Genomic DNA, 27,878 nt, shown 5'->3' on the forward strand with positions numbered 1-27,878 from the left:
CAACACTGAAAATGTGCATGTTTTGCAGATTGTTAAAGACTATTAATTAATTATATACAAAAAAACAGTAAGTGCTTTGTATCTTTTTATTTTGAAATCTCCATCTGTGGTCAGAGGAGCTGTGAGGAAGCACCTTTAAATGTCTCCTCTTTATACAAATATATATGTGTGTGTGTGTGTGTCCAGGTCCAGACATTCTTAGCTTTTAATTTCACTGTACAAACAGAAATTAATTTTTCTCATTGTTTCTTAACTCAGATGTTTGTGACAATAATCACATGTCTGAAATGTTTATACAGAAATCACATGGTCTGTAACTCTTGTTCTCTCCTGCACCTCCATGATGTTGTGTTCAATGACTAACTGAAAAGTCTTTATCGATAAAACCAGGTGTTTGTGTCAGACGTTCTCAGCCCTGAGAACCTCCAGGACTCTGCTCCATCATTTAGTGTTTTCCACAGTCTTTGCTTTCTCCACTCAGCTGCTGGAATCTGAAAAATAAAATGATCATTTGGTTTAAGTGTCTCATCACACTGAACACGCAGCCTGAGTCAGAGGTGAGCAGACGTCGCTTTGACCTGAGAACAGAAACATTTAGAGCTGCTCCTCTGATCTGATTGTTTTAGACTCATTCTTAACGATGTGGCGCCCTCTAATGACTAAAACCAGCATTTTCTCTCTGCTGTGTCAGGTTCAGTTAAACCTGCAGTACATTGGGTCACTTCACTCACAGCAGTAGATTATCTGATGATGGAAATAACCTTTGAAAACACAATTATTCGTCTCTGCTGCTAAAAGGTGAACCTTGACTTTTCCTCCAGTGTCTGTGCAGCTGAAGTGACTCAGAGTCATTTATATTAATAGAGATGAATGAAGTGTGACTGCTCACAGCATCATTAACAGCAAAGTGCTGCATGTGACAGTACAGTGAGTTTCAGTGAGATCTTTGATCATGACTGTGTAATGGGCAGAGCTGGATGAAACTTGGAGAATCACACTGAGAGAAAGTCTGAGGCTTTATTTGTTAAATATCAAACACAAGGTAAATATTCAGTGCACAGTTTTACTGAGGATGTTTCTCAGTGGTCATTGGTTGGACTGACAGAGTGGGTTTGATCAAACACACATTACAGTATCTATACAAACAGTCCAGACCTTCAGTATCTGGACAGCTGTAACATCCACATTTTTGACACTAGGACTGAAAAAAATACATCACTGTCTTCCTCGAGGTCTCGTGGCTTTGACGGTGACGTTTTTTTGGCCGTATCATGTTTGGTTTTTTAATAAATAGCAGTAGTTCGGCGGGCCCATCAGAGCAGCAGTGAGCTGCTCCAGTGGAGGGAAAGCTCATCACCATGGCAACCCTGAGTGCAAGAGCAGGCACAGCTGTGTCTCACTCTCTCTCTAATGATCTCACATCTGAACTATTACAATAATCTTTATTCAGGGCTCAGACTATTGACACACATTGACACATACACAGACACACCCAGACACACACTCACAGACACAGACAGACACACTCACACTCACACACACACACAGAGACTCACAGGGACACACAATAGTACAATAACCATAGACTGTATAAGACAGCAGAGGAACTGCAGCTTTTTGAACGCGGAAGTGATCCTCACTGCTGAAACCTACAGCTCCCCCCTTGACAATAACTCACACAATAGCACAATGCACCACTCTCGCAGGAGAATTGTCCAGTTTTACAGCTCGTTACTTCATCACTGAAGGAGACAGAGACAGTTACAGCTGCTGTTACTGTCAGTGAGAAGCTGCTGCGCTGTGAGTGAGTACAGCGACTGTTCAGGCTGTTTCCTACTCAACTGAATGGAACAGCACAGTGCATATGAACGGCGATGCGTTCACGGACTGCTGTACTCACTGAAGCGCATTTTAAAGCGTGGTGCGTTCACGTACTGCTGTACTCATTGAAGTGCGTTTTAAAGCGTGGTGCGTTCACATACTACAGTTCAAGTTTATTCCTTTACTATCCCTCAAGGGGGGAAATTCCTCTGCATTTTACCAACACCAAGTGAACGAAACACACACACAAAGCATGTACATGAACCAGAGACGCTGGGGCAGAGGGCTGCCGAGTAAGGTGCCCGGGGAGCTGGCAGCAGGGGGAGGGGGGCTCATCTTCTTCACCACCACCCATATCCCATATCCAAAGTCCAAAGCCGGACTCTTTACTTGCTGCGCTACAGCTGTCTTTCATTTTCAAATGTTTTGTGGTGATAAGTTTATAAAGTAATCCAACAGTGTGAGTCCATGTTAAGCTCAGTATCATCGTGCATGCTCATCCTGAGTCTGGTTATTTTTCCTCCATGTTGGAAGAATGATGTGCTCTGTGATGATGCATGAGAAAAATACAGAAAAGAAAATCTAATGACTGGATGTCAAGAACAGTTTTTTTCCCAAAAGCCATAACCATACTGAACGCACACATGCACTGAACCCCACAGTCTAATCCCCCGACCCCCCAGACCTCCTTCTATCCACCGACTGAATATTTAAATTGAAATATTGAAATTCTGAGTATTTAATACCACTGATAACACTTTGGAATATCCGTGTACTGTGATATATCCAATAATGTGCAAACTGTTTATCAGACCCTCTCTATTCTCCCTACATATGCACACAGCGCCTCAGAACTGTGCACCTTACCCCTCCCCTTTTATATTTTTTATAAATCTCTTTTTATATTTTTTATAGCTTTTATCATTTCTACATTCTTTTATTTTATTTTATTTTATTCTATTCTATTGTAAAGAAGTCGCAGTAAGATCTGCTTTCCCAGTGTCTCAGATTCATGTACTCACAATAGATAAAAAAAAGAAAGTTATGAACTTTCTTCCAAAATTATTCTTTTTCTATAAATTTCAGATTTTTTTTCATATTAATTTCTTGGGTTCCACACGAGCTGGACTTAAAGAACATCAATCACCTCGTCTTCCCTCCTGCTCTGACCTCTGCCACATACTCCTCATGATCTCTGAAGGCCACTGATGTCTCTTCCTCATCTTCTCTCTCCGTCTCATCTGTCAGATGTTGGACATCTAATCACACAGGAGGCCTGTTTGTTGTTAACTGATGATGTACTTACAGGGTGTTATGTCACTTCAGGCTGTGCTTTATCATTTCTATGAAAATGTTTGACTAAAACATGAAAACAATATTTTTGTTATTTGGTTCTGGACGTTTCTGTTTAACCTTTGACAGAAGAAACAAAAAATCCTTTTGTGAGGAGAGAGATGCAGCAACGATCAGCAGCTGGATTGGAACAGAGGACAATTGTGGTTCATGGTCAGTGTCTTCACCTCTAACAAAAGAACTTATTGTGTATTGCTCTTATTGTGAAGGGCCCGTCCCGGAAGCTGAGAAAGCGAAAGTGTCGGTTGAGTCAGTGACGCAGTTTGGAGCCGTTAGTGTCCGTTAGTGCTGTTTAACGTTCAGGTGACACCGACAGCTATGGAGCTTCTTCCACTCGTGTGTCTCTGGGTCCTGACTCGGTCTGGAACAACGTTTGCTGCTGGAGACGGTGAGAAAACTAAAGACTCAGACTCAGTCGTCTCCCGCTCAGGCTCAGACAGTGAGACAGACAGCTCTGGGTGTGACCTCCTAAAAATAAAAAGATGATCAATGACTCAAATGAAAAATTATCTTTATTTTATTCAGTCATCAGAGTCATTCATCATCTACAAACAGTATTTATGCTTTAACAAATATCAGTTACTGCGTCTTATTGCTAATTACAGCACAACTTTTTTCTGCCTCCAGTTTCACAACTTAAAGAACTGAACTCTCATCTGTTCATGTCTTTGATCAGGTCTTTTCCCTCAGGGAAGCTGTGGATGGACACAACAATATGTTTATTGTCACTGTGGGTCATTAAACAAAATGATGTGCTGCACCACTCAGTGACAGCATGATAATAATTATTCAGTTATACTCATCAGGTATTATAGGCTAAAGAGCTTCATAACCACCAACACAAATATGGACTGCTGCGAAATTAATATTTTTGTGTTGACATTGATCTATAGATAGAACCTTAGGTAAAGCTCTGCTCAGCAGGTGTGGTGTTTCCACATGTACTTTGTTCACTCTTTGTTCTGCTGTCACTGTATTAGAAAAAAAGACGCTCTTATTGTGAAGGGTCCGTCCCGGGAACTCAGAAAGCGAAAGTGTCGGTTGAGTCAGTGACGCAGTTTGGAGCCGTTAGTGTCCGTTAGTGCTGTTTAACGTTCAGGTGACACCGACAGCTATGGAGCTTCTTCCACTCGTGTGTCTCTGGGTCCTGACTCGGTCTGGAACAACGTTTGCTGCTGGAGACGGTGAGAAAACTAAAGACTCAGACTGAGACTCAGACTGAGACTCAGACTGAAGAGTTTTCTGTTTGACAGGATGAATCCTTCATCAACAGGGTTTGATGTAATATGAATCCTAATGATCAGCACAGATCGATACTGAACCATGAGGCTCCACAGCAGCAGATGATGGTTTTAATCACAGCGTCTGTTTGATCCGGTACAGCTGTATAATAGAAGTGCGCAGTATGTTGCTCCTCCTCAGGGCGTCGTTTCCTTCCTGCTCAGAGAAATGAAACGTTCATTCCGAGAAACTCTTCTTCATGTCGAAGCTGATTATTTGCTGTAAAACATGTCTGAGCTTTGGACGCTGATGTTTCTGATGACATATAAATGTCCGCTGCCTGAGACTGACTGACAGTTTGCTTGCTGACTGTTATTGATTGGCGGCTGCCTCCTCTCCTCTCCTCTCCTCTCCTCCTCTCCTCCACCCTTCCTGGTCTCTTGTGGATCCTCTGCGGTTCATGATGTGAGCCCGTCCTGTGCTCCAGATGAGTCAGACTCCTCGGGGTCGTCTCCAGCTCAGGCTCAGTCCTTGGCCTGTTCACTTTGTACTTATTGTCTTTTTATTGGTCAGACTCAGTAAATGAAGCTGATTAATGAAGTGAAGTCTCAGTGTGTTTAGTTGTGTTTTCCTGGTTGATCTGGAGCGCTCTGAAAATTCTTCTTTCTTCCTCTTTCTTTGTGTCGCTCATGTTTTTTCAAGCAGGTTCCAAACAGAATAAAAACAGTGAGCAGGGTGGAGAGACCTAGTATGAGTTTGATGCTCATCATCATTTGGGACAAAGACTCAGACATTATTCATTATTAATGAGTGCTTTGTCCCTGAGGTTGTGCTGAAAGACTAATGTGAATAGTAAGAACTAGAAGAAAGAAACACAGGAGAGAAAAACTCCAGATAAAATCTTATAAATATTTCTATAAACAGTAGAATATAAACAGGTGCAGATTTACAGTCTGACAGTACAAAGAGTTTGCTGAGGACAATGTGGTCGACAAGGCCGAGAAACAAGAAAAGATTTTTATTATATCATAAGTTGAAATGTTGTTATAACAACAGACGTCCACACGTCTGTCTCAACTTCATCACTCTGCATATAAACAAACTGATTTACACGTTTTTATCTTCCAGGGTCAAAGATCATCACAGTGACGGAAGGAAGTGATGCAACTTTACCCTGTTCCCTCAGCACCAGACAGAGCATTGTGGGAGAACGCTTTGAGTGGAGGAAAGATGGTCAGAAGGAGGTGTTCCTGTATGAGGGTGTCCTTCTATCAGGTCAAGATCCGCAGTTCAGACGTCGTGTCTTATATTTTGAAGAAGAACTGAGTCATGGTGACGCCTCCATAACCATCAGAGATACGAAGGTGGCTGACAGAGGAAACTACACCTGTGAACTTCAAAGTCAAACCTTCCACATTGAGCTTCGTGTTGGTGAGTGCTTTCATAAAACTCTGATTATTTACTGATGAGACTGGTTTAAGAGTCCCACATGGACTTTGGTCAAATACTCAGAACACACATGTGGCAGGGCCTCGTCCCCACACAGCTGTAGTCACATCTGGACTGATTCCCTCTGTATCAAACAAGCTTGATGTTTGTGAGACATTGCAGATGATGTGGTTCTGCTCAGTGAACTTTCAGCAGTTCATAATAGATGAAATGTGACTGTGTCCACTCACATTTCATGTCCTCTGACTCTTTGACTGTAAAAGCTTCAGTATGCTTCAAACAAAGAGCCTTTCACATCATCAAAGAGCATCTTAAACCTCCTCACACACATTTCTGAAGCTGGAACTGGGTCTGAGTCTGTGTCTGACAAATTTCTGTGAACTACGTCCACTTCACACAGCGACTGGCCAGGTGTGTGAAGGTAGGGAAGTGGACAGGTGTGTGAAGGTAGGGAAGTGGACAGGTGTGTGAAGGTAGGGAAGTGGACAGGTGTGTGAAGGTAAGGAAGTGGACAGCAGATGAACTCCTCTGTCAGACCACCTGAGGGCAGCACAGTGAAAACCTTCAAGCAGAGACTTTATGAACGTCTGTGGCTTCATCACCATTTGAACAATGATGGCGTCTCAGGTCTGGTTCCTTTCAGACGACTGGTTGTACAAACTGGTTTGTTTCAGATGGTCAGTTTTTCATTGTGGCAGCATGAGACTGTTGATCAAACACACTCAGTGTCCACTTTATCACGTTCACCTGTTCAATCTGCTGCAGTTCAGTTCAGCAGCTCTGCCATAAATTCCACCTTTACAAAGTTTACAATGTTCAGTTTCTGTTGACTTTGTCAGAAATGTGGAAATTCACTTCTATGATTATCACTGAGCTCATAGTTAAAGCTGCTGTTGTTCTGGACGACATTATACTGAGAGCTGTTTCTATTTTTTTGTCCTCCCTGTTTACAAACATGAGGGGGTCAGAATATTAGGAACAGGTCTGAATATAACACAGTCCAGTCCAACACCATCACTAACTATGAGCTGAGAGATAAAACATAGAAGTGAATGAAAACCTCTGTGACTGTGTAAAAGCTGAACATTATAGGCATCAGAAAAGGTTCAGCTGAGTTACATTAGATTGTACAGGTGTACCTAATAAAGTGGACACTGAGTGTGTGTATCACTGACACAGTTAAACTCTGATCACACACTTTGAACCATGTGTTTCATATTTTCTAACATATGTTTTATATAATTTTAGAGGAATAGAACAAATCTCATGTGATTTTGTAGCAAAACAAACTGAGCAGAAATTCAAGAGTTGTCCAGATTTCTTTGTTGTAAATGTGCTTCTGTCATGGTGTGAGTCAGAAAGAGTCAAACTGTGTTTGCAGCTGTGAATATTTCCTTTATTGTTGGTGTCAGTCAAAAGTCTTTTACATGTTGTGTCCTTTCTGTGTGTGCAGGGATGTGCAACCAGTGTTTGTATTGTGTGTTTGTGTTTCTCTCTGTTCCTGAGTTTTCCTCTTAAACACACTGTAATCCACAGATACGAGCAGAGGAACAAAAAGATCCTGGTGTTACACGTCTGACCCTGGAAACGTTCTTCATAAGTTATTGTTGATGTTCACAGGTTCATCTCCAAAGCCAAACATCAGGACACTTGGTGAAACAAAGGACGGGACTCTGCTGCAGTGTGAGGTTCTTGGTGCTTTTCCCAAACCTTCTGTACAGTGGAAGGACAGAGCTGGAAACATCCTTCGTGCTGAAGAACCACAGGTCTCTGAAAGAAGAGGCAGATACGACATTATCCTCCAAACTACTGTGACCAAGACCGACTACTATCGCTGTGTAGCCACACAGAAGGAAATCAGCCATCAGATTGATTCTGAGACATTTGTGTCTGTTCCTGGTGAGTTTCTTCATATTTCTGTTTTTACATTCAAGTAATCTTTTATTTGTTGTTAATTTTCAATACTATGAACATTTGTTGAGACCGAACACAAAACAAACTGGGATGAAGACGTGTGTGTAAGTTTTTAATGTTTCAGACTGAGTCAGATTTGTTCTGAGGCTCTGAGACTCCACTTCATTAATCTACAGAGAGAAGAGGAAGAATGAGAGGATGAGGAGGGAAACAACAGAAAGAACTGCAGTTTGTAGTGAACTCTGAGATCAGACTGATCACACACACACAGTTACAGGTGTAGAAATAGCAGGTGTGACCTGATCCTGAGGACAGACATGAAAACACCACACGAGGCCGATTTAGAGACTGAAACCATCAGAATCAGTGACGTCTTTGTTTCACAGGTGAAAAGAAAAAAGCTTGAGATTGAAGAATGAACTCAACAACTTCATCAGCACAATATACTGAGACTCACTGAAGCTCTGATCAGCTGTAATAGATAGATAGAGAGACAGTGCTTTATTCATCTCATTGGGTAATTACAGTTTTACAGCAGCAGAGTCAAACATCAGTCACATAACAAACAATAGAAAGACTCAAAGATGTAGATCAGATTTTACTCACTGATGTTTTTATTCTTTTATTTCTTCATTACAAACTTAAGTCAAAGTGCAAACTGTGACCTGACTCTGAATATGTACAATAAGAGAGACTGTTAATAATGTGACTCCATCAACTGACATAGAAACAGTGAAAGTTCAGTGTTTAATGACAAAGGTTGACTTAATAATTGCTTCATGTTGTGTTGAGCCTCTGCATTGCAGTGAGGCTCCTGTCTGACAGACATGTTGCTTCATTCACTGCAGCAGAGTGTTGCTTTGCTTGATTCCAAGCAGAACTTCCTTCAAATCCAACATGAGCTTTTGACTTGAAGTGAAAATGGAAATGAAAACAAGAGTGAAACTGTCCACGTTGTGATTTCTGAATCTGCTCACAGATCCTCCTCCTCTGTCTGAAGCTGAAAGCAGGAGTTAACAAATGTTCACCACTTCACACATTCACTGGAACACAATGTGAAAATAGGTCCTGAAACACTGAAGCTTCATTGACTTTTATTAATGAGTTCAAAGTGGATTTAGCTTGAAGAGCTGGAGCTTCCTGAGTCTCATGCTGCATCATTCAGACTGTGGATCTCTCTGCTCTGAATGTGGCCCAGTAGCTGTAGAGCTGACCCACCACCAAGAAGCACAGAATGATGTGAATATTGCTGAGCAGTCGTCAGTGGTGGAAGAAGAACTCAGATCCTTTACTGAAGGACTAAAAGTTCTAATACAACAGAGGAAAAATACTCAGTTACATGTAAAAGTCCTGCTTTCAAAATTCAGTTGGAGTCAAAGTAAAGAAATATCAGCAAAATGTACTTGAAGTATGAAAAGTCAAAGTTTGACTTTTAAAAAGTTGAATATTTTACAAACTGATCTTCTGTTTTGTTTTTAAGATCAAAGTAACTAGTAACTATATCTGTGTGATGAATGTAGTGGAGTAAAAAGTACAGTATTAGTGAAGTAGAGGTGCTGAGCAGCATAATGTGGAAATACTCACATCAAGTACAAGTAGCTCCAAACTCTACTGAAGTACAGTAGCTGAGTAATTGTACTTAGTTCCTGTCCAACAGTGGCAGCAGTGCTTGTTGTGATCCAGAGTCCATCAGAGCCTGGGCTCAGGCTGTAGAAAACCTTGGCTATAGACAGATTGTCACACAGGTTTTCAGATGTCAGACACAGCAGGAGTAAAGCACAAGTCAGATGGAAACAGCCTAAAGTAGAGGAGGCAGGACAGAGATTCAAACATCTTCCTCCTGATCAACAACACGTCTCAGAAAGAGGAGGATGCTGCAACATCAGCCTCCTCACTACTGAGAGCAGAACCAGAAGCCAGCTCTCAGCTGTGCAGCCCAGCAGGAGGAAAGTGGCCATGAGATGGATGCTAACGTCACTGTGCCTGCTCACATTCATCCCAGTGCTGTTTTCATCTGCTGATAGTTTTAGATCATAGGAGCATGCACACGTTTAGTTGTTCTCTTTGTGAAGGCTGTGATGTCCAGTCTGCTGAACATGATCTGCAGTTACACTCTGAGTGTCACATTAACTTTCTGTCATCTGTTTCAGAGAATTACACTGGATTGAGAGATGCTACTGTAGCTCTCGGGACTCTTTTGGGTGTTGTTCCTGTTCTTGTTCTTGTTCTCTGTGTGCTTGAGAAGATGGGTTGCATCACACTAACGTGCAATAACGGTAAGTTTAAATAATGTTTAGTTTGAACATGTTCATAATGAACAAAGAAGAAAACAACAGATTGTTTGTATCTGTCTGATGTTCAGAGTGTTGCCAGTTGTGTTTATCTTCTCAGACGTGCAGTGTTCTGTTTGTATTTACTCTCAGGGTAAGCTCGAGCTGTACTGTCCTCACCGCGCGCACCCTCACGAGGTTAGACAGACACATAACGTATGTTCTGTAATAAAGGATGAGAGACGTGACTTTTCTTTTTTTTTTTTTACTTACCGTCACAAACACTTTCATTCATGTAAAACTGAAATACAACAGAAAATACAACACAAATCAGCATCTGCACAATAACTTAAACACTACACAAAATGTAACGCGGCTAGCAAACAAACTAAACTAACTAATGCGTGTTAGCTTGTTCGTATCGTAGCTGCTAACACAGAATGCTAACAACACAACACAATAAACAGTAGTTTGAAAAGTGCACACAGAATACTAACAGACTGTTAATGTTCCCAGGCTGAAGCGTGTGCAGCCACATTAACCAGCTTTACGAGCCCATCTCTGTGTTACTGACCGAGCTCACTGACTGAAGGAGCGGAGCGGCAAAGATGGGAATTAGAATATTAAGGGAAAGAGCGCTCACTCTGTCACTGTTTCCAAAAACCAAGAGAAATACAGAACACTCACTTTGATAGAATTTCCATGAACTAAATGAAAAAATACATCTTTTACGTTTTTATACTTTTTAACACTTTTAACTCGTGAAATTTTATTTCTAACCTTTAAAAACAGCACACAAGTCATTTGGGATTTTCTTCAATATCATTTTGTTTTTCTTCCCACAGGTGAACCATCAGATGCAGATACCCCTCTTAAAAACTCCATTGGTTCAAGACCCCAATCTAATGAGGATCCTTAACTACCTTTACCTGAGCTGTGAAGCCGCTGAAGTGTGTGTGTTGTTGTGTGTCTGTTTAGTGCAAAGCACCAAGACAGTGAGGACATTTTGGCTTGTCCTCACTTATTTCAGGCAGTGTGAGAGTTGACAGCTGGTTTTAAAGTTGGATGAAGTGAACTTCTCTCTTTTCATTCTTCACTCTAACTTTCTATTTTCCAAGTTACAAAGAGACCTGACTGAACCAGGACCAGGTCTGAACAGCAAACTGCTCCTGATGGTCAGACCTGTGTGTGTGTGTGTGTGTGTGTGTGTGTGTGTGTGTGTTTTATTTTGCAGCTAAAGTGAAAAATAATGTGACTTAACATTTTATTTTGAAATCTGTGTCATTAACAGTATTTGGGAAAAGCATGTTTTGCTTCTTAAATGGGCGGGCTGCCCCCGCGACCTGGGCCTGGACCCAGATAAGCGGCAGATGATGACATGACATGACATGTTTTGCTTCTTCTTGTTTATGTTGTTGCCTGATGATGCTCCTGCAGGGCGTCATGTGATCTCAGTCAGTGTTGAATCATTTCTGTCCAACGCTTTGAATAAAAGATTTTAAACATCAAACTGTGTGTTGTGACTGTTCTGGATGTTTCTGTCTGTTCAAACTTTGACAGAAGAAACTAAAGTGATTTTCCTGCGTTGGTGGATGTTACATGCCTGGATGGCCGGTGTGTTTTTTTTTCTTCTCTTTCTCCTCCCCTGCCCTGCTTCACAGTGCTCCAGGTGAAGATTCAAATGGTCTGGCCTGACCAATCAGCACGCGAGGCCAACTGATAAAAGGAGGGCACAACAATGGCTCTCTCTCTCTCTCTCTCTCTTTCTCCTCTGGTGGCATACGGCAGTTAAGTGTGGTGGGTGACTGTGGACAGGTGAGTCTGGGGGACCCTGTACATTTTTGCAGCACACAGGAATTTCCTTGTTTAAAGACACTAGGTTATTGGTTGATGCCACCCCCCTGTATTTTGTTTTCTTTATCTTTTTAGCTAGCTCAGCCAGGTCTTTTGTTTCCTTTGTTTTCTTGGAGTAGTTTGTAACCTAGGCCTAGTTTTATTGTAACTCTTTTGGTTTCGTTTGGCACAACCTCTGGTCCACATCTCCCCCACCTTTTCTGTGTTGTTTCATTTAAAGAACTATGTTTTGAATAAACTGCCCGTAATGATGCCACCTATACGGACTCACTCAGTTCTTTGGTTGCTTGTGTTACATGCCTGAAACCCCTAGCTTCCACCAACTAAGGTTGTAACAGTGGAATTCTGAGACCATCTTTTATTTTCTCACTCAAACATGAGCGTTCCAACACATCAGCACCTGATGATTGTGAGGACATTTAAAATGCTGCTGTTCCTGTTATCTGAGCTCACTGAGTGACTTTATAGGGTTTGTTGTTTTATTCAACAGACTAAAGTCACCACACTGAAATAAGAAGCAGAGTAGTGGCTTAGATTAAATGTGTCTGCTTCCTGTGTGTAGTTCACAGGTTTGTGCTTCTGTTTGTCTGCTCTGTAACATGAAGCAGCAGCGTGTGTGTGTGTGTGTCCAGGTCCAGATGTTCTTAGCTTTTAGTTTTACTGTAAAAATGTATTACTGTATATGTTGGTGCTCATTGTTTCTTGACTCAGAAATTAAACATTTATCTGCTGAGGGAGGAAAGTTTCTCTGAACTCACCTTAACTCTGAACACATGAACCCACAAGTGAACATAGAAACCTGAAGCTTCTGGTGCACATGAACTGAGAGCAGGTTCCAGTGAACAGGAGACACAAGAAATATTTGACCTTTTTGTGTAAAACCAAATGAGAGTAATTGTTTTTCAGAGTGTTTTTACTTTGACCTGAGAACAGAAACATTTCGAGCTGCTCCTCTGATCTGATTGTTTTAGACTCATTCTTAACCATGTGGCGCCCTCTAATGACTAAAACCAGCATTTTCTCTCTGCTGTGTCAGGTTCAGTTAAACCTGCAGTACATTGGGTCACTTCACTCACAGCAGTAGATTATCTGATGATGGAAATAACCTTTGAAAACACAATTATTCGTCTCTGCTGCTAAAAGGTGAAGCTTGACTTTTCCTCCAGTGTCTGTGCAGCTGAAGTGACTCAGAGTCATTTATATTAATAGAGATGAATGAAGTGTGACTGCTCACAGCATCATTAACAGCAAAGTGCTGCATGTGACAGTACAGTGAGTTTCAGTGAGATCTTTGATCATGACTGTGTAATGGGCAGAGCTGGATGAAACTCAGATGCCGGGGGGCGCGTGTGACCCCGGTATCTCACCGGAGACGGAAATAATGAGACAAACGAGTCACCCGAAAGCTAAGACGAGGAAATTTAACGAAGCGTATGTAGCGCTTGGCTTCACTGTGACTTGTACCATATGAGTCTGTACCATCAGAGACGGTGTAGAAAAGGCCCAAAGTTAGGGCATATTATATGTTCATTGTGTGACGTTTGTAGATGTAATGTTTGTCGGCTCACTTTGGGACAGCCCCCTCTGCTGGCTGATTCGGGTAACTGGCGGCATTCAGACTGAGTAAAGCTGCGGGTTAAACAGTTAATTAACGTCACGGCAAGTGGTCTGTGCGTGGGTGAAATGTAAGAACGTGTGTATCGTTGACTGATTGTGTTACGTTCTGCAGCTTGAAATCACCCTGTTGTTGTTCGGCGGTGTAACTTTAGCACTAGCCATGTTAGCGCTGTCAAGCTAGTTGTAGCATTTAGCCCGCGCCTTCGGATTGATTGTACGTGACGTCACGTCATGTTTATTGTTATTGATTTGAGTCGTTAGTGTGACGTTATGAGCGTTATGTGCACGTCACTGTATGATGTTGTTATATATGTGTGTTAACATACTAGTTGTCAGGTGAACTGTGTTTAACAGCTGGGACAGTGGGAATTAGCGGCAGATGGAGATATAGTAATATCAGTACTGTTTATATTTTTTGACTATGAAGAGCCTTAATTTTTTATTCATTTGTTGTACTCTGTTATTGTATTTGATATAGAGAACCACGTGACCTCCTTGCCTGCTAAGAGAGCAATAAACCCCCTGAATGCTCCATCACCTGTCTCTTCATTGGGATATATAGATATACAGGGAAGTTTTGGCCTTAAGTTGGTTTTCTGGCCGACACACCCGGTGTGAACCCTGAACCAACGCCAGTAGTCCAAGTGTCTCTGCTATAGACGGTAGGTGGCGGTGTACACATCGTACGTTGGTTCGCGAGCCGGAAATACTAAGAAGAAGAAGAAGAAGCGTAAGCAGACGCGGCTGATTCAAACGTTACTGAGATTTTTAGAAATGCGGTTGAACCTTTTCATTAAAACACTCAGTGACTGTGAAAATAAAGTTCGATTGTTATTTAGAAGTTAAACGGGGACACGCCGCGATCAGAAGAAAGCAGCGGCTGATCGCTGAGTGATGTGAGAGCAGATGTTTGACGGTGAGGAGGACTCGGAGGTAAGACTCGGTGCTGAGAGCTGCTGTTACTGTCAGTGAGAAGCTGCTGCGCTGTGAGTGAGTACAGCGACTGTTCAGGCTGTTTCAGCACAGTGCATATGAACGGCGATGCGTTCATGGACTGCTGTACTCACTGAAGTGTATTTTAAAGAGTGGTGCGTTCAGGTGCTGCTGTTTAAGTTTATTCCTTTATTATCCTCCAACCGGGGAAATGAATCTCTGCATTTTACCAACACCAAGTGAACGAAACTCAGGGGCACCCATAGACTGTATGGGGGCACCATACACGTGTCCCCCCTCCCTCTGCGTGGTCGCAGAGGGAGGGGGGACACGTCTTCTCCACCACCACCCATATCCACTGTGCCGGTCCAAAGTCCACAGCCACACTCTTTACTTGCTGCGCCACAGCTGTCTTTCATTTTCAGATACTGTTGGTGATCAGATTATAAAGTAATCCAACAGTGTGAGTCCATGTTAAGCTCAGTATCATCACGCATGCTCATCCTGAGTCTGACGACTGTGGGATTGTGTTGGTGAGGGGAAATCAATAAGCTCACAAACATTACAACACAATTTCGTGCAGTTTACTGTTATTCAAAGTCCAACATCTTTCAGGTGTGTTACATCTGCAGCTGTGGCAGCCCCCTGTTATATGACGATACATGAGAAAAATATGTAATATTTTTTTTTATTTTATTATTGTAATAATATGATTTTTTTTTTCATATTAATTTCTTGGGTTTCATACGAGCTGGACTTAAAGAACATCAATCACCTCGTCTTCCCTCCTGCTCTGACCTCTGCCACAGACTCCTCATGGTCTCTGAAGGCCACTGATGTCTCTTCCTCATCTTCTCCCTCTGTCTCATCTGCAGGATGTTGGACGTACTAAACACACAGGAGGTGCCTGTTTGCTGTGGATTCACTCTGAGGGATTAGAACAGTCACCTGAGGAGAGAAGAAAACTTTCACAATCTTAGAAAAGCATAAAGCATAATTACAACTATGGCAAACATATATTACATGTTAACTGATGATGTACTTACAGGGTGTTCTGTCATTTCAGGCTGTGCTTCATCATTTCTATGCGAGTGTTTGACTAAAACATGAAAAATATATTGTTATTTGGTTCTGGATGTTTGTTTGTTTAACCTTTGACAGAAGAAACAAAATTGATTCCACTGTACAGTCCAGATTCTAAGGTCCTCATGCAGCACCTGCACACACACACTTAACTGTACTGTACTAATGTCTTATGAACAGCAGTTACAGCTGTATATTAACTCAGCACAGATGAATTCTTTCATTCTGGTTAGTGTAGCAAGCTGTTACCCTCCTTTAAAAATCCTTTTTTGGGGAGAGATGAAACAAAGATCAGCAGCTGGATTGGAACAGAGGACAATTGTGGTTCATGGTCAGTGTCTTCACCTCTAACAAAAGAACTTATTGTGTATTGCTCTTATTGTGAAGGGCCCGTCCCGGAAGCTGAGAAAGCGAAAGTGTCGGTTGAGTCAGTGACGCAGTTTGGAGCCGTTAGTGTCCGTTAGTGCTGTTTAACGTTCAGGTGACACCGACAGCTATGGAGCTTCTTCCACTCGTGTGTCTCTGGGTCCTGACTCGGTCTGGAACAACGTTTGCTGCTGGAGACGGTGAGAAAACTAAAGACTCAGACTCAGTCGTCTCCCGCTCAGGCTCAGACAGTGAGACAGACAGCTCTGGGTGTGACTTCCTAAAAATAAAAAGATGATCAAAGACTCAAATGAAAAATGATCTTTATTTTATTCAGTCATCAGAGTAATTCATAATCTACAAACAGTATTTATGCTTTAACAAATGTCAGTTACTGCGTCTTATTGCTAATTACAGCACAACTTTTTTCTGCCTCCAGTTTCACAACTTAAAGAACTGAACTCTGATCTGTTCATGTCTTTGATCAGGTCTTTTCCCTCAGGGAAGCTGTGCATGGACAGAACAACATGTTTATTGTCACTGTGGGTCGTTAAACAAAATGATGTGCTGCACCACTCAGTGAGAGCATGATAATAATTATTCAGTTATACTCATCAGGTATTATAGACTGAAGAGCTTCATAACCACCAACACAAATATGGACTGCTGCGAAATTAATATTTTTCTGTTGACATTGATCTATAGGTAGAACCTTAGGTAAAGCTCTGCTCAGCAGGTGTGGTGTTTCCACATGTACTTTGTTCAGTCTTTGTTCTGCTGTCACTGTATTAGGAAAAAAAAGACGCTCTTATTGTGAAGGGTGCGTCCCGGGAACTCAGAAAGCGAAAGTGTCGGTTGAGTCAGTGACGCAGTTTGGAGCCGTTAGTGTCCGTTAGTGCTGTTTAACGTTCAGGTGACACCGACAGCTATGGAGCTTCTTCCACTCGTGTGTCTCTGGGTCCTGACTTGGTCTGGAACAACGTTTGCTGCTGGAGACGGTGAGAAAACTAAAGACTCAGACTGAGACTCAGACTGAAGAGTTTTCTGTTTGACAGGATGAATCCTTCATCAACAGGGTTTGATGTAATATGAATCCTAATGATCAGCACAGATCGATACTGAACCATGAGGCTCCACAGCAGCAGATGATGGTTTTAATCACAGCGTCTGTTTGATCCGGTACAGCTGTATAATAGAAGTGCGCAGTATGTTGCTCCTCCTCAGGGCGTCGTTTCCTTCCTGCTCAGAGAAATGAAACGTTCATTCCGAGAAACTCTTCTTCATGTCGAAGCTGATTATTTGCTGTAAAACATGTCTGAGCTTTGGACGCTGATGTTTCTGATGACATATAAATGTCCGCTGCCTGAGACTGACTGACAGTTTGCTTGCTGACTGTTATTGATTGGCGGCTGCCTCCTTCCCTCCTCTCCTCTCCTCCTCTCCTCCACCCTTCCTGGTCTCTTGTGGATCCTCTGCGGTTCATGATGTGAGCCCGTCCTGTGCTCCAGATGAGTCAGACTCCTCGGGGTCGTCTCCAGCTCAGGCTCAGTCCTTGGCCTGTTCACTTTGTACTTATTGTCTTTTTATTGATCAGACTCAGTAAATGAAGCTGATTAATGAAGTGAAGTCTCAGTGTGTTTAGTTGTGTTTTCCTGGTTGATCTGGAGCGCTCTGAAAATTCTTCTTTCTTTCTCTTTCTTTGTGTCGCTCATGTTTCTTCAAGCAGGTTCCAAACAGAATAAAAACAGTGAGCAGGGTGGAGAGACCTAGTATGAGTTTGATGCTCATCATCATTTGGGACAAAGACTCAGACATTATTCATTATTAATGAGTGCTTTGTCCCTGAGGTTGTGCTGAAAGACTAATGTGAATAGTAAGAACTAGAAGAAAGAAACACAGGAGAGAAAAACTCCAGATAAAATCTTATAAATATTTCTATAAACAGTAGAATATAAACAGGTGCAGATTTACAGTCTGACAGTACAAAGAGTTTGCTGAGGACAATGTGGTCGACGAGGCCGAGAAACAAGAAAAGATTTTTATTATATCATAAGTTGAAATGTTGTTATAACAACAGACGTCCACACGTCTGTCTCAACTTCATCACTCTGCATATAAACAAACTGATTTACATGTTTTTATCTTCCAGGGCCGAAGATCATCACAGTGATGGAAGGAAGTGATGTAACTTTACCCTGTTCCCTCAGCACCAGACAGAGCATTGTGGGAAAACGCTTTGAGTGGAAGAAAGATGGTCAGAAGGAGGTGTTCCTGTATGAGGGTAGTCCTCTATCAGGTCAAGATCCGCAGTTCAGACGTCGTGTCTCACATTTTGAAGAAGAACTGAGTCATGGTGACGCCTCCATAACCATCAGAGATACGAAGGTGGCTGACACAGGAAACTACACCTGTGAACTTCAAAGTCAAACCTTCCACATTGAGCTTCTTGTTGGTGAGTGCTTTCATTAAACTCTGATTATTTACTGATGAGACTGGTTTAAGAGTCCCACATGGACTTTGGTCAAATAGTCAGAACACACATGTGGCAGGGCCTCGTCTCCACACAGCTGTAGTTACATCTGGACTGATTCCCTCTGTATCAAACAAGCTTGATGTTTGTGAGACGTTGCAGATGATGTGGTTCTGCTCAGTGAACTTTCAGCAGTTCATAATAGATGAAATGTGACTGTGTCCACTCACATTTCATGTCCTCTGACTCTTTGACTGTAAAATCAGAATCAGAATCAGAATCAGGTTTAATCGCCAAGTACGCAAACACATACAAGGAATTTTTTGCCGGCAGTTGTTGTCTCTCTAGTATATAAAATATAAAAATATTTTCAAATATACAAATATACAAATATGTAATGTACATGAAATGCGTACCAGTCCAGTAGTGAGTGGATTGAAGGTGTTGGAAGATAAATAAAATAGAATAAATATAAGAATAAAAAAAAAAAAAGAATAAAAAAAAAAAAAAAAAAATGAAATGAAGTATGCAATAGTGTTATCTTTTAGCTGTACTGTTCAGTAGAGTGACTGCTGTGGGGAAGAAGCTGTTCCGGTGCCTGCTTGTTTTGGTCTGGAGGGCTCTGAGGCGTCTCCCTGATGGGAGCAGTTCAAACAGTCTGTGTGCAGGGTGAAAGGAGTCCATCATGATGTTCCCTGCCCTCTTTCGCGTCCTGGAGGAGTACAAGTCCTGGATAGAGGGCAGGGGGACACCAATGATACGCTCAGCAGTCCTCACAGTGCGCTGCAGTCTGGTCTTGTCCTGCTTAGTGGCAGCTCCGAACCACACAGTGATGGAGGTGCACAGGACGGACTCAATGACTGCTGTGTAGAACTGCAGCAGCAGCTCTTGGGGGAGTCCGTATTTCCTCAAGAGCCGCAGGAAGTACATCCTCTGCTGGGCCTTCTTGAGGATGGAGCTGGTGTTCTGCTCCCACTTCAGATCCTGTGAGATGGTCGTGCCCAAGAATCTGAAGCTCTCCACAATGGAGACGGGGCTGTTTAGTACTGTGAGGGGGGGCAGAGCAGGGGGATGTCTCCTAAAGTCCACTATCATCTCCACCGTCTTGAGGGTGTTCAGCTCAAGGTTGTTCTGACTGCACCAGAGCACCAGCTGATCCACTTGCCGTCGGTATGCAGACTCATCATCATTCTGGATGAGACCAATGACAGTGGTGTCGTCTGCAAACTTCAGGAGCTTCACAGAAGGGTCTGTGGAGGTGCAGTCATTTGTGTAGAGGGAGAAGAGAAGTGGAGAGAGGACACATCCCTGGGGGGCGCTGGTGTTGGTGGTCAGAGTGTCTGAGGTGAACCGCCCCAGCCTCACCTGCTGGCTTCTGTCAGTCAGGAAGCTGTAGATCCACTTACAGAGGGCAGGTGGCACAGTGAGCTGGGACAGTTTGGAGCAGAGGGTGTGGGGGATGATGGTGTTGAACGCCGAGCTGAAGTCCACAAAGAGGATCCGTGCATAAGTCCCAGGACAATCCAGGTGCTGCAGGATGTAGTGCAATCCGATGTTAACTGCATCGTCCACTGACCTGTTTGCCCGATAGGCAAACTGCAGGGGGTCCAGCAGGTCACTCGTGAGGGACTTCAGGTGGGTCAGCACCAGGCGTTCAAAGGTCTTCATAACTACAGATGTCAGTGCAACGGGTCTGTAGTCATTCAGTCCTCAGATGGAGGATTTCTTGGGGACTGGGATGATGGTGGAACGCTTGAAGCAGGAGGGGACTTCACCCAGCTCCAGGGATCTGTTGAAGAGCTGGGTGAAGATGGGAGCCAGTTGATCTGCACAGGCCCGCAGACAGGAGGGGGACACTCCGTCTGGGCCCGGAGCTTTCCTGGTTTTCTGCCTCTGGAGCAACCGGGTCACTTCTCCCTCGCTGATCCGGAGTGATTGTGAGTCAGGGGGGCTGGAGGGGGGAAGGGGTGAGGTGGGTGCTGCAGTGCCAGGATAAGTGTTGGTGGGTGGTGGGGGAGGGAGGGCAGGAAGGGGAGCTGCAGAGAGGTGAGGGACGGCAGAGGGGGGGCGTCCCTCACCTAAAAGCTTCAGTATGCTTCAAACAAAGAGCCTTTTGTGGTGGAAAAATACTTTCCTCCTGATGAGAAGTGAAATAGAATTCTTTAGACAGTTATTGCCTTTTGATGTTTTATTATAAAATAAGGTTTACAGAGTAATCAATTTCTGCAGAAAGGACAGAGCTCACGCAGCATATCATGCTACAGAGGTCTGACCCCAGGTTACAAGTTACAAGAGTACTTATGCCTGTTTCTCACATACCAGGATGGCAAGGATGGCAGGGAGACAAAATAATCTGAAGGTCAAAAAATAGAGATAAGTTGTGCTCGGAGACACCGGAGACATAACAGGTGTCTTCACAAAGTACAGTAAAGAAAGTACATTAGGCCACTACAGGTCATGTTATATGTACTTCACCCAGAATTGAATATACGAGTTCATGAGTTTTCCTCTTAAACACACTGTAATCCACAGATACGAGCAGAGGAACAAAAAGATCCTGGTGTTACACGTCTGACCCTGGAAACGTTCTTCATAAGTTATTGTTGATGTTCACAGGTTCAGCTCCAGAACCAAACATCAGGATACTTGGTGAAACAAATGGCGGGACTCTGCTGCTGTGTGAGGTTCTTGGTGCTTTTCCCAAACCTTCTGTACAGTGGACGGACAGAGCTGGAAACATCCTTCCTGCTGAAGAACCACAGGTCTCTGAAAGAAGAGGCAGATACGACATTATCCTCCAAACTACTGTGACCAAGGCCGACAACTATCGCTGTGTAGCCACACAGAAGGAAATCAGCCATCAGATTGATTCTGATACATTTGTGTCTGTTCCTGGTGAGTTTGTTCATATTTCAGTTATTACATTCAAGCAATTTTCTTTTATTTGTTGTTAGTTTTCAAAAACTTGAGCATTTGTTGAGAGTGAACACAAAACAAACTGGGATGAAGACGTGTGTGTAAGTTTTTAATGTTTCAGACTGAGTCAGATTTGTTCTGAGGCTCTGAGACTCCACTTCATTAATCTACTGAGAGAAGAGGAAGAATGAGAGGATGAGGAGGGAAACAACAGAAAGAACTGGAGTTTGTAGTGAACTCTGAGATCAGACTGATCACACACACACACACACACACACAGTTACAGGTGTAGAAATAGCAGGTGTGACCTGATCCTGAGGACAGACATGAAAACACCACACGAGGCCGATTTAGAGACTGAAACCATCAGAATCAGTGACGTCTTTGTTCCACAGGTGAAAAGAAAAAAGCTTGAGATTGAAGAATGAACTCAACAACTTCATCAGCACAATATACTGAGACTCACTGAGGCTCTGATCAGCTGTAATAGATAGATTAGATAGAGAGACAGTGCTTTATTCATCTCATTGGGTAATTACAGTTTTACAGCAGCAGAGTCAAACATCAGTCACATAACAAACAATAGAAAGACACAAAGATGTAGATCAGATTTTACTCACTGATGTTTTTATTCTTTTATTTCTTCATTACAAACTTAAGTCAAAGTGCAAACTGTGACCTGACTCTGAATATGTACAATAAGAGAGACTGTTAATAATGTGACTCCATCAACTGACATAGAAACAGTGAAAGTTCAGTGTTTAATGACAAAGGTTGACTTAATAATTGCTTCATGTCGTGTTCAGCCTCTGCATTGCAGTGAGGCTCCTGTCTGACAGACATGTTGCTTCATTCACTGCAGCAGAGTGTTGCTTTGCTTGATTCCAAGCAGAACTTCCTTCAAATCCAACATGAGCTTTTGACTTGAAGTGAAAATGGAAATGAAAACAAGAGTGAAACTGTCCACGTTGTGATTTCTGAATCTGCTCACAGATCCTCCTCCTCTGTCTGAAGCTGAAAGCAGGAGTTAACAAATGTTCACCACTTCACACATTCACTGGAACACAATGTGAAAATAGGTCCTGAAACACTGAAGCTTCATTGACTTTTATTAATGAGTTCAAAGTGGATTTAGCTTGAAGAGCTGGAGCTTCCTGAGTCTCATGCTGCATCATTCAGACTGTGGATCTCTCTGCTCTGAATGTGGCCCAGTAGCTGTAGAGCCGACCAACCACCAAGAAGCACAGAATGATGTGAATATTGCTGAGCAGTCGTCAGTGGTGGAAGAAGAACTCAGATCTTTTACTGAAGGACTAAAAGAATATTTTACAAACTGATCTTGTTTTGTTTTTAAGATCAAAGTAACTAGTAACTATATCTGTGTGATGAATGTAGTGGAGTAAAAAGTACAGTGTTAGTGAAGTAGAGGTGCTGAGCAGCATAATGTGGAAATACTCACATCAAGTACAAGTAGCTCCAAACTCTACTGAAGTACAGTAGCTGAGTAATTGTACTTAGTTCCTGTCCAACAGTGGCAGCAGTGCTTGTTGTGATCCAGAGTCCATCAGAGCCTGGGCTCAGGCTGTAGAAAACCTTGGCTATAGACAGATTGTCACACAGGTTTTCAGATGTCAGACACAGCAGGAGTAAAGCACAAGTCAGATGGAAACAGCCTAAAGTAGAGGAGGCAGGACAGAGATTCAAACATCTTCCTCCTGATCAACAACACGTCTCAGAAAGAGGAGGATGCTGCAACATCAGCCTCCTCACTACTGAGAGCAGAACCAGAAGCCAGCTCTCAGCTGTGCAGCCCAGCAGGAGGAAAGTGGCCATGAGATGGATGCTAACGTCACTGTGCCTGCTCACATTCATCCCAGTGCTGTTTTCATCTGCTGATAGTTTTAGATCATAGGAGCATGCACACGTTTAGTTGTTTTCTTTGTGAAGGCTGTGATGTCCAGTCTGCTGAACATGATCTGCAGTTAAACTCTGAGTGTCACATTAACTTTCTGTCATCTGTTTCAGAGACTCCCACTGGATGGATTTATTCCACTTCAGCTCTCGGGACTCTTTTGAGTGGTGCTGTTGTTGGTGGTGGTGTTGGTGGTGTTGTATATCAACGTTGGAAAAAGCGCAGCGCACAAAATTCTAATAAAGGTAAGTTTAAATAATGTTTAGTTTCAACATGTTCATAATGAACAAAGAAGAAAACAACAGATTGTTTGTATCTGTCTGATGTTCAGAGTGTTGTCAGTTGTGTTTATCTTCTCAGACGTGCAGTGTTCTGTTTGTATTTACACTCAGGGTCAGATCGAGCTGTACTGTCCTCACCGCGCGCACCCTCACGAGCTTAGACAGACTGATAACGTATGTTCTGTAATAAAGGATGAGAGACGTGACTTTTCTTGTTTTACTCACAGTCACAAACACACTTTCATTCATGTAAAACTAAAATACAACAGAAAAACAACACAAATCAGCATTTGCAGAATATCTTAAACAGTAAACTACGCAAAATGTAGTGCGGCTAGCAAACAAACGGCACTAAGTAATGCGTAAGTTAGCTTGTTATAGCTAGCATATCGTAGCTGCTAACACAGAATGCTAACAACACAACACAATAAACACAGCAGTTTGAAAAGTGCACACAGAATACTAACAGACTGTTCCCAGGCTGAAGCGTGTGCAGCCACATTAACCAGCTTTACGAGCCCATCTCTGTGTTACTGACCGAGCTCACTGACTGAAGGAGCGGAAACAAGGGGGGAGTTGTAGGTTTCAGCAGTGAGGATCACTTCCGCGTTCAAAAAGCTGCAGTTCCTCGGCTGCCGCTCGGGGCTGGCTCCAGAAGTGAGCAATTCTCCATTGAGCCCCATGTTAAAATAGCCAAATTTACAGCCTGGTACAATTTTTTGTTTTTGGTCTCTATTGATAGTTTCCACCTCCGTGAACACTGTGAGGGGGTGAATTTTTTTGTACCACAACCGTTTTAGTGTTATTTAGGCTTAATAAATTGGGGCGTGGTTACGTTGAGTGACAGCTCCATAGACAGGCACTGGCAGTTAGCTCTTTGCTAAAGCATCGGCTGGGCTAGGCGGCTACATCCAGAGGCCCCCGGCTACCTCCAGCGGTTGACAGGGGGCTGCAGTGTCCGTGTTTGTTTGCCAATGTTCGGATAGGTTTTTGTGACAGTATGGCTTGTTGTAATGTAGACTGTACTAACCGACCGTCGAAGGAGTCTTTGTTGCAGTTTTTTCGGTAAATAAATTTCTCACTATTTTACCTGGATGTTTGCACTAATTAGCATGTATTAGCATATTTTGCCGCTGGCTTATGACTTAATTGCCGATTAGCTGCTCCGAGGACCGGAGCAGCTAATGTTAGGAATGCCGTTGCGGTGTGTTTCGTGCTCTCAGAGTCTGTTTATTGCAGCAATACGAGGCTACAACTTTATTTTGTCTCATTTTTCTGTTTAAAAAGTCCGACATTGTATGGACAGAGCAGCTCCGTCAGTAAGCGGCTGCCGTTGTTTGTGTGCTGCTGTAACTGTAAGTGGATAGTGGATGGAGGCAGCGGCGAAAGCCGGTAAATATTAAATATTAAACATTTTAATATATTATTATCATCATTATTTTTTATCGTTCACTCAGTAAATATCATTAATAATAATGACAACAATAACAATAATAATAATGTTTTAACTTTTTAATATATTTTATTAATATGAAATAATGATTGTTTCACAGTTAAATAACAGGCAAGAAATACATTTCCATCCACAACTCCACCAAACCCTGCAGCTCCACCTAAAACCTCTCTATCTGAAACAGTCATGTTTAAAACACAGCAGCAACATCATGATCTCTGTTGTATGCTGTGTGTCGCGGTTACACGGGGTCGAGCTAGTCGGGTCGGACTTGGGGACTGTCGTGTAATGCAGGGGTTTTCAAAGTGTGGGATAGTGAGCCTCCCCTGAGAGAACTCAAAAGCATGCCGCCCCCCCCCCCACCCCACCTTTTAACATCTGTGTGTTTTTAACACATTTTTAAAACACATTTTAACACCTGTAGTAGCTTCGCCCATTAGTGCCGAACATATCTTTAGCAGCAGGGAAGAGCAATGTCTCACCAATGTTGTGGGCTTTCCCCGCCTTCGCAATGCGTAACGCTACGCGGTACGATGCTTCGGTTGCCTCCGTAGTCACAGTGCCAAACGCTTCGATGACTTTCTTCTGTGACCGCAATTCATTAAGTTTCCGATCAAAAAACTCCCGCTGCTTGGTCGTTAAACTTTGGTGCTTGGTTTCAATATGATGCCGGAGTTTACATGATCGCATACTGTCGTTAGCTAGCACCTCTTTGCAGATGTCACTGTAGCAGCGGAGCATCGTCAGGACCAATACACGAAAAGCCAAACTTTAAATAATCAGGGTCATACTTCCTCCATTTTCTGCACGCCCCAGACCCCATTTTGCCCCTCGATGTTTACACTCTTTTTCTGTCTTTTCAGGTTTATTTTTTCTCTCGCCGCGCCTCCCCCTAAATCCCTCTGGCGCCCCCCAGGGGAGGCGCGCCTCACACTTTGAAAACCGCTGGTGTAATGGATGTAGCTGCGTGTAGCTGGCGCTTAGCTTGTTAGCCTTGCTGATTAGCCTTAGGCTAGCTCGGTTGCTCTGAGCTAAGTGGCCGGGTTCTCGGCCGGCTGACCCATAGAGTAACCGCCTCTTCACCAAATATGGAAAGTACACTCCCACTAAAATTCAAGATGGCGCAGCTCAAATGCCCATGGTTTGGTCACAAAAACGACTCCACGAAACCAAGGGGGGAGTTGTAGGTATCAGCAGTGAGGATCACTTCTGCGTTCAAAAAGCTGCAGTTCCTCGGCTGCCGCTGGGGGCTGGCTCCAGAAGTGGGCAATTCTCCATTGACCCTCATGTTAAAATAGCCAACTTTACAGCCTAAAAAACATATTTACAGCCTGGTACATTTTTTGTTTTTGGTCTCTATTGATAGTTTCCACCTCCGTGAACACTGTGAGGGGGGTGAATTTTTTTTGTACCACAACCGTTTTAGTGTTATTTAGGCTTAATAAATTGGGGCGTGGTTACGTTGAGTGACAGCTCCATAGACAGGCACTGGCAGTTAGCTCTTTGCTAAAGCATCGGCTGGGCTAGGCGACTACATCCAGAGGCCTCCGGCTGCCTCCAGCGCTTGACAGGGGCTGTAGTGTCCGTGTTTGTTTGCCAATGTTCGGATAGGTTTTTGTGACAGTATGGCTTGTTGTAGTGTAGACTGTACTAACCGACCGTCTAAGGAGTTTGTGTTGCAGTTTTTTCGGTAAGTAAATTTCTCACCATTTTACCAGACTGTTTGCACTAATTAATACCGGCACATTTTGCCGCTGGCTTATGACTTAATTGCCGATTTATGGTCGCTGCTGATACAGATAGAGGACCGGAGCGGATAGTGTTAGGAACGCTGCTGCGGTGTGTTCCGTGCTCTCAGAGTCCGTTTATTGCGGGAATAACAGGTTACAATTTTATTTCGTCTCATTTTTCTGTTTAAAAAGTCCGACATTGCATGGACAGAGCAGCTCCGTCAGTAAGCGGCTGCTGTAACTGTAAGTGGATAGTGGGTGGAGGCAACGGTGAAAACCGGTAAATATTAAATATTAAACATTTTAATATATTATTATCATCATTATTTTATTGTTATCATTAATAATAATGACAACAATAATAACAACAACAACAATAATAATAACAACAATAATGTTTTTAACTTTTTAATATATTTTATTAATATGAAATAATAATGATTGTTTCACAGTTAAATAACAGGCTAGAAATAAATTTCCCCCCACAACTCCACCAAACCCTGCAGCTCCATCTAAAACCTCTCTATCTGAAACAGTCATGTTTAAAACACAGCAGCAACATTATGATCTCTGTTGTATGCTGTGTGTCGCGGTTACACGGGGTCGGACTCGGGGATTGTAGCGTGGTGGATGTAGCTGCATGTAGCTGCCGCTTAGCTTGTTAGCCTAGCTGATTAGCCTTAGGCTAGCTCGGTTGCTCCGAGCTAAGTGGCTGGGTTCTCGGCCCGCTGACCCGTAGAGTAACCGCCTCTTCGCCAAATATGGAAAGTACACTCCCATTAAAATCAAAGATGGCGCAGCTCAAATGCCCATGATTTGGTCACAAAACCGACTCCCCGAAACCAATGGGTGACGTCACGGGTGCTACGTCCATGTCTTATACAGTCAATGAGCGGAGCGGAGCGGCAAAGATGGGAATTAGAATATTAACAGAAAGAGCGCTCACCGTTTCCAAAAACCCAAGAAAAATTCAGAACGCTCACTCTGATAGAATTTCAATGAACTAAAGAAAAAATACATCTTCTACGTTTTTATACTTTTTAACACTTTTAACTCGTGAAATTTTATTTTTAACCTTTAAAAACAGCACACAAGTCATTTGGGATTTTTTTGAATATCATATTGTTTCTCTTCCTGCAGGTCGACCATCATATGCAGGTACCCCCCTTAAAGACTTCAATGGTTCAAGATCCCAATCTAATGAGGATCCTTAACTACCTTTACCTGCGCTTTGA

General features: G+C 42.9%; 1 protein-coding gene across 5 annotated transcripts in view; it reads left to right on the forward strand.

Moving 5' to 3' along the window:
- Positions 1-3,384: 3,384 nt before the first annotated feature.
- The window catches only part of LOC121179848 (butyrophilin-like protein 1), a 74,342-nt gene continuing 49,848 nt past the window's right edge, over positions 3,385-27,878 (forward strand). For 3 of the 5 annotated variants that reach the window (XM_041034921.1, XM_041034922.1, XM_041034923.1), the window contains exons 1-4: positions 15,909-16,081; positions 18,031-18,333; positions 20,968-21,246; positions 23,293-23,364. In XM_041034921.1, coding sequence (XP_040890855.1) covers positions 16,012-16,081; positions 18,031-18,333; positions 20,968-21,246; positions 23,293-23,364 — 724 coding nt within the window. In that variant the 5' untranslated portion in view covers positions 15,909-16,011. Of the gene's footprint in view, positions 3,563-5,523; positions 5,827-7,464; positions 7,744-15,908; positions 16,082-18,030; positions 18,334-20,967; positions 21,247-23,292; positions 23,365-27,878 lie in introns of those variants that run through there. The other 2 variants (XM_041034920.1, XM_041034924.1) reach the window with 2 other exon arrangements.

Source organism: Toxotes jaculatrix, chromosome 3, assembly GCF_017976425.1.
Source record: "Toxotes jaculatrix isolate fToxJac2 chromosome 3, fToxJac2.pri, whole genome shotgun sequence".
In the NCBI taxonomy this organism is placed as follows: domain Eukaryota; kingdom Metazoa; phylum Chordata; class Actinopteri; family Toxotidae; genus Toxotes; species Toxotes jaculatrix.